At 43.2% G+C, this 7,520-nt stretch overlaps 1 protein-coding gene across 1 annotated transcript; it reads right to left on the minus strand.

The window, feature by feature from the left end:
- Positions 1-210: 210 nt before the first annotated feature.
- Positions 211-1,014, minus strand: LOC141046121 (uncharacterized). The gene is made up of 2 exons (XM_073538345.1): positions 864-1,014; positions 211-680 (listed from the first exon to the last, which is right to left on the minus strand). The coding sequence occupies exons 1-2, from the start codon at positions 1,012-1,014 to the stop codon at positions 211-213; spliced, it is 621 nt and encodes a 206-aa protein (XP_073394446.1).
- Between the last annotated feature and the right edge of the window lie 6,506 nt (positions 1,015-7,520).

Genomic DNA, 7,520 nt, shown 5'->3' on the forward strand with positions numbered 1-7,520 from the left:
CATAATCAAAATCCTCATTTTTTTTAGATTTTTTAGTTTAACCAACAATGTGAACCAACTTTTGGGCTCACATAAATGGCGACCATCAGAGGACGAATCTAGCTTGTACTTGCCATTTTTTGTCCTTTAAAGTATTTTCACCATGCCAGTTCATACTATCGCCTTGTCATAAGATAGAAAGATGGAGCTCTTGCCCAAAATTGTGCTCCCTCATGTCTTATATTCTTTACACCTGCTACCTGATGTTCGTGTGGGAAACAATTGACCATTCAAGATCTCCAATTGCACGGAGTTGTTTAAAAACACCTCCTTGATAAGATAAGGACCCAACCATATGGCATCAAACTTGCTTGGAAAGTCGATCTTCCGAGCATCTTGTAACAATACTAGCATACCAGGTTGCAAGACCCGAGTCTTGTTCCGTTTATCAAACACGACCTTGCGCCGCCTCTGGATGGCCTCAATGTGTTGAGCCCCTCGTCTCCTGCTCTCATCCAACGCCTCGAGCTCGTAAAACCTTGTCTTTAAAGATTGTTTGTCAGTCAATCTGGAATCTACTGCAATCCGAAGGGATGGAACCTCAAACTCAATTGGTAAAACTGCTTCCAATCCATAGACTAGAGAGAATGGCGTAGCCTGCGTGGTGACCTTGAATGTTGTTCTATATGCCCATAAAGTGGCTGGCAGTTTCACATCCCAATCACGCTTGGAGTCTCGAACAGTTTTCCTCAATATAGTACCAAGTGTTTAGTTGACTTGCTCTGTTTGACCATTAGTTTGAGGGTGATAGGGTGTAGTCTTCCGGTGATCAATCTAGAATCGCTCAGTCATGGATTCAATCACCTCGTTGAGGAAATGAGTACCTCGATTACTCACAAGGAACTTCGGGACTCCAAATCTAGTAATCACATTCTCAAAGAGAAAGATTGCAGCATTCTTGGCATCATTTGTCCTCACAGCCTTGGCTTCAGCCCACTTAGTGAGATATTCGGTGGCCACTACAATATATGCCATTCCTCGAGATGAATGAGGATGAATCTCTCCCACGTAATCGATGCCCCACGTAATCGATGCCCCACTTCTCGAATGGCACCAATAGTAGGGAAATGTGAAGCGGCAACTGCATGTGAAGGTCATTCCTAGCAAATCTCTAATATGCATCACAACGCCTCACATAGGTATGAGCATCCTTGAAGAGTGTTGGCCAGTAATAACCAGCCCTAAGAATTTTTTGACTAGTCAATTGGCGAGAAAAATGCCCGCCACACGTACTATCATGACAAGCCAACAAAATGGGAGGAACCTCATCCTCCATCACACAACGTCTTAACACTCCATCCAATCCACGTCGATACAACCGGTTCCCTAACACCACAAAATGACGACTATTGACCCAAATCTTTCGCCTCTCGTCCTTGGATAAATCCACTGGCAATTATTGAGTAGTCAAGAACCCAATAATCCTAGAATATCATGCTGCTCTAGCTGTCACCAAGAAAAGACTCTCATCTATCAATCTATCATCAATCGGGTGGATCTCCATTCCTCCAGGCAATCTCGACATGTGATCTACTTGTTTGTGTACCGATCCAGGTTTGCACTCCACGGTGTAATCAAACACTTGTAGCAACAAGACCCACCTAGTTAGCCGACTGTCATGGACATACATTAGAAGATTCTTTGAATATTCTTATAGAATATTCTCTAAAGATTCTCTAAAGATTCCTTTAGAAGGTTCTAGAAGATTCTTAGAATATTCCCTAAAGATTCTCTTAGAAGGTTCTAAAATATTCTGATAGATTCTAGGAAGTTGCTCGAGAAGTTTCCTAATTAGTAGAAGTTGTTGGAGAAGCGTCCTAGTTAGCGGAAGTAGCTTGAGAAGCTTCCTATTCAGTAGTATATATAGGAGTCGAGGCTGAAGGGTTCTTCAGTCTCAAAAACACATCTCTTGGAGTTCTAGCTCACCTTTCTGGTGTTGTTCTTGTACTCATCTGTTTAATCTAGTTCTGCCACTTCTTCTTGAACTTCTTGTTAGATTTCAAGTCTGTATTTTGTGTCCGTGACAGTTTGTCGAGACTGCATTTTCACTGGTATCAGAGCTAGTTCCTTCTTGTTAGAGAGTGGATTACCCCTCTTCTTGAAGGTGTGCTAGTGTTTTAGAGGTTGCGGATTACCCTCCTCTAAACTGATATCTCTTCTTTTTCAATATTGGAGCCTTATTCTTCTTGGAGAGAGTGGATTATCCCTCATCTTGGAGTCTTAAGGCGTTTTAGAGGTTGCGGAGTACTCTCCTCTGAACCAATATTGTCCTCTTGTCAAAACTCTTTTTTCTTCTTTCTGAAGGTTAGCCGAAGGTTAAGACGTTAAAATGGCTGAAAGTTTGGAATCCAAACTAGACGCCATCATAAATGCTCTTGCCTCGTTGTCACATAGGACAACAGAGATCGAAGGAGTCATGGTAGGACTCCATAACAATGGAGCATCTGGGATAGCGCCATCTAAAGCATATCAGCCTCAAACTTCTGCGCCAGAAGAAGCAGTTCTACCTCCATTTCAACAAGATCGAGTAGTCCTACAACGAAAGGAGCCTCGAGTTAGTCTTCCGGATAAGTTTGATGGAACTCGTTCCAAGTTTCGAGGTTTTGTCAACCAAATCAGGTTGATAACAATTTTACAGCCCGAACGTTATCCGATGGAGGAAGCGCGTGTTGGGCTTGTTGGAACCTTGCTTACAGCACAAGCTTTGTCTTGGTTTACTCCCTTGTTCGAGAAGCGATCGCCAATCCTGAGCAACTTTGAAACGTTCTTGGAGGCGTTTGCAGAAGCATTTGGCGAGCATGATAAAGTTTGATGGGCTACAACAAAGATCCGATCGCTACGACAAGGAACACGCTCTGCATCAGTCTATGCCTCGGATTTCAGACAATTGGCAAGTGACATTAATTGGAGTGAAGAGGCGTTGGTGAGTCAGTTTTATTGGGGCTTGAAAGATGATGTGAAGGACTTGCTGTTATCTCTTCCTGATCCTCAAACGCTCAACGAAGCTATTAGCCAAGTTGTAAAGTGTGACAACCGCCTATTCCAGCATCGCCAAGACCAACGTCCAAGACACCAAATGACTCGTTACGACGTGACTATGTCTGCAAATAGCTTAAACTCACATTCGGAGGCAACAGACATGCAAATCGACACGGCGCGTATCCGATCTCTTACTCCAACAGAGAAGAAACGGCGTATGGAGGAAGGGTTATGTTTGTACTGTGGAGAAGAAGGTCACAAGGTTGGAAATTGCCCAAAGAAGCAAAATTGGCACCCTGTCAAGACTAGAAGTGCGATGATTCTGGAAAACGACGACGCCCAGCCACAGTAGGAACCGTGCGGCTGGACAATCTAATATCATGACAACAATCAGGTTCCTCCTTCTCTGTCCAACCTGCCCGTTGTTTTACAATTCCTTTGTTTTTAGGCCCTCAAAAACAAAAAACTTTAGCTTTATTGGATTCGGGGGCATCTACTTGTTTTTTAGATGAAGAGTTTGCTAAACGCCACAAGATCCGTTTAGTACAGAAGTCCAAACCTGTTCACGTAGAGGTGATAGATGGACGACCCTTATTGTTAGGCAACGTTACCCACGAATCAGACCCTATAGAAGTGGTGTTTAAGGACCATAGTAGTCACGTTATTTTTAATATTATTAGAACCCCATCAAGCCCTGTTATCCTTGGTCTTTCTTGGTTAGAAGATCATAATCCATCCATTGATTGGAGGCTACGAAGGATAACATTTCCTGAAAAAAATAATAATAAACCTGTTGATAGAACCTACATGAAGAAATCCATGTTTATTGGAGCGAGAGCGTTCCTAAGATCGTCCAAGGAAGGCGCACCATTTGTCATTTATGCAGCTCCAACTAGCGGCGAGAATATCTCAACATCGAATATACCAGAGCAATATAGGGATTTTGAAGACATGTTTCAGAAGAAGAACGCCGATATACTGCCGGAACATCGACCATATGATTGCGCCATAGACTTAGAGGAAGGAGCGCAACCACCTTTTGGTCCAATATACAACCTATCGCAGACGGAGTTGGCAGAATTGCGGAAGTACATCGATGAGAATCTAGCCAAGAATTTTATTCGACATTCAAAGTCGCCAGCTGGAGCACCAATCCTATTCGTGAAGAAAAAGGATGGCTCACTGCGCATGTGCATGGACTACCGAGGACTCAACAAGGTGACCAAGAAAAATCGCTATCCCTTACCTTTGATCTCCGGCTTCTTAGATCAACTTGGACGTGCAAGGATTTTTACAAAGATTGATTTAAGAGGAGCCTACAACCTTGTGCGAATCAAAGAAGGAGATGAATGGAAGACAGCCTTTCGTACAAGGTATGGCCATTTTGAGTACAATGTCATGCCTTTTGGTCTTATCAATGCTCCAGCGGTCTTTCAGCATATGATGAACGACATCTTTCGGGAGTACCTCGATGACTTTGTTGTCATCTATCTGGATGATATTTTGATATTTTCCAAGAATGAAGAAGAACATGAGAAGCACGTTTGTTTGGTTCTTGAAAAACTACGCGAATGAGGACTCTACGCCAAGTTGGAGAAGTGTCAATTTCACCAGAATGAGATGGAATTTTTGGGCTTCATTGCGACTACAGAGGGCTTGAAGATGGATCCAAAAAAGGTAGAAGCAATTATATCTTGGGAAGTTCCGAAGACGGTTAGAGATGTTCAGTGTTTTCTTGGATTTGCTAACTTCTATCGGATCTTCATCAAGAATTATTCTCAAGTTGCTGCACCACTCACGCGTCTAACAAGCAAAGACAAGCTCGAATGGGGATCACAAGCAGCAAAAGCATTTCAAGATCTTAAGACGGCATTCACTACAGCTCCAATCTTGGTACACCCTGACTTTGCAAAGGCTTTCTATTTAGAGACCGATGCTTCAGATTTTGCTTTGGGAGTTGTGCTTTCACAGATGGGCATAGACAAGAAGCTTCACCCAGTTGCGTTCTATTCACGGAAGTTCTCTGCTGCTGAGATCAACTACGAGATCCACGACAAAGAGCTGCTTGCTATAGTAGATGCCTTCCAAGAGTGGCGTCACTTCCTCGAAGGAGCTGCACATCCAGTGACTGTTTATACGGACCACAAGAATTTGGAGTACTTCATGACAGCTCGAATTTTGAATCGTCGTCAAGCTCGATGGAATATGTCTCTATCACGATTTGACTTTATTATCACCTACCGCCCTGGAAAACAGCAAGGATTATCTGACGCATTATCGAGGAGATCGTATCTTGTGCCAAAGGCTGGAGAAGCAGCATTTGATCAACAATGTACAACATTGTTGAAACCAGAAAAATTCAGGATTTTTGCTACTGTTGCAACTATCGATGACGGCTTCCTCAGCGAGGTACGTACTGCGACCATTGAGGATTCTATAGCTCTTGACATCAAACAACGTGTCGATAATGACAAGTTTAAGGTGGAGGGAGATCTTCTGTATTTTGAGGAGCGGTTGTATATCCCGAAAGGACCAACTCGACTCCGAGTACTTCAATCTCGCCACGACTTTTCAGCTGCGGGACATTTTGGATTCAACAAGACTTTGGAGCTCATTTCACGAGATTTTTAGTGGCCCCAAATGTGGAAGGATGTGAAGGAATTTGTCCTTTCTTGTGATGTTTGTTCAAGATCCAAGATCCCTCGACATCGTCCGTATGGACTTCTCCAGCCATTGCCTATTCCGCACCGACCATGGTCTTCAGTTTCTATGGACTTCATTACGGACCTACCGCCATCGAATTCATTTGACAGCATCTTTGTTGTGGTGGATCGATTTACAAAGATGGCGCATTTCGTGCCTTGCAAGAAAACATTGTCAAGTGAAGACACCGCAAGACTCTTTTTTGATAACATATATCGTTATCATGGCCTACCAGATGATATCGTGTCGGATCGAGGTACTCAGTTTGTATCCAAGTTTTGGAGGTCCCTCTTTGAGATATTGAAGGTGGATATTAAGCTCTCTTCGGCTTTTCATCCTCAAACTGACGGTCAAACTTAGCGGATGAATCAAGTTTTGGAGCAATATTTACGATGTAGCATCAACTATCAACAAGATGATTGGACTGCATATCTATCGCTTGCTGAGTTCGCATACAACAACACTCTTCATGCGTCAACTCAACAAACACCATTCTTCTCCAACTACAGTGTCGTGTTGTAACACGAGTATACAATGAAAATAAAAAGAAAGGAGAATTTTATTAATATTCAGTTACCTCGAATATTGGGAGCATCGACCAACTCCAGTACAAATACTGAGTGGTCAGGTTCAGTCACTTTGTTACAGTCAGCCGGGGCATACTGAAATGCCCCGTTCGATTCCAATAACGGGAGTCAGCAGGAAGAGAAGGACCAATTCACACGACTGGTTCGAATAGCCAATTGGATCCAATTTCGATAATCCAATCCGGGTCCTCTTACTCAATATGAGACCTGTATTGGTGGGGCAACCCAATGCAGTCTAATTACGAGAAATCCAGGTCTTACTACGGGTCTTAGCCAATCTGACGCGAGGACCAATTTGACCCAATTACGGGAACATCCAGGTTACTACGGGCGTCTTTCCCAATATAGAACCTGAATTGGTCGGGCGACTCAATGTGGTCCCGATTATGGGGTTCGATTCTGTTTCAGGCTGTCCTGTTCTTTGTGCCGTCTCAGGGAACGTTGTTTTCGGTAAATGGATTTCTTAAAGGCAAAAACGGAGGAGAAAGTTTGACGGCGAGAGCCAATTTCGGATCCAAGCTTGAGGTGGGAGCCAATTTTGGATCTAAGATGGAAGATTGAAGAAATTCAGAGGATAAGGTTAGGTGGGATATAGTTTTGGGGGTGGTTTTTTTTTGAGGGGGAAATCGGGGGGGGGGGGGGGGGGGAAGGATTTTTCAAGCTTCTGCAAGGTTACCAGTTCGGTTTTTTTTATTGGAGGTTTAAGAAGATCAAGGGAATTAGAGAGAGGAGCTTCATGCTTCGGGTCGGGGAAGGAAAGACATAGAATTTGAATTTTTCTTCTTCGTAGAGTTTTGGGGAAGACTGAGGCAATCGCTGCTGAAGTCAATGTTGTAATGGTGAATCGGGATTTTTAAATGAAGTGGGTTTGAATACTCTTGACTGTTTTGTGAAATCGAGTTACGTCTGTGATTGAAGGATTAAAAGGGTGTCTATAGGATTGAGTATGCAGAGTGAATGAAATTTATTGGGTTAATCTAACAAAACAGTCAGTGGATACAAGATCGTAAGTACAAAGCAGTATTGAAGGTTAACAGTTTGGGTTGTACGGGGTTCTCTGTAACGTCTAGAGACCTACCGGCTGGGCAAAAAGGACTTCGACAAGCAGTCGAAGAGCACCCGTATAGATTTACGGTACATTGTTGCAGTCGTTTATATTCCAGCAGTCAAAAACTGATAGACTGCTTGACTATCGGCGAATCTCCATACTAC

This window comes from Physcomitrium patens, chromosome 13 (genome assembly GCF_059467195.1).
Source record: "Physcomitrium patens ecotype Gransden chromosome 13, ASM5946719v1, whole genome shotgun sequence".
NCBI lineage: Eukaryota > Viridiplantae > Streptophyta > Bryopsida > Funariales > Funariaceae > Physcomitrium > Physcomitrium patens.

Excerpts from the sequence above, each read along its gene's own strand:
- LOC141046121 (XM_073538345.1), bottom strand. The coding sequence starts at position 1,014 with ATGGCATATATTGTAGTGGCCACCGAATATCTCACTAAGTGGGCTGAA. Across the intron at positions 681-863 it reads GTTCCTTGTGAGTAATCGAG|CCACTTTATGGGCATATAGA; the intron begins GTACTCATTTCC and ends TGAAACTGCCAG.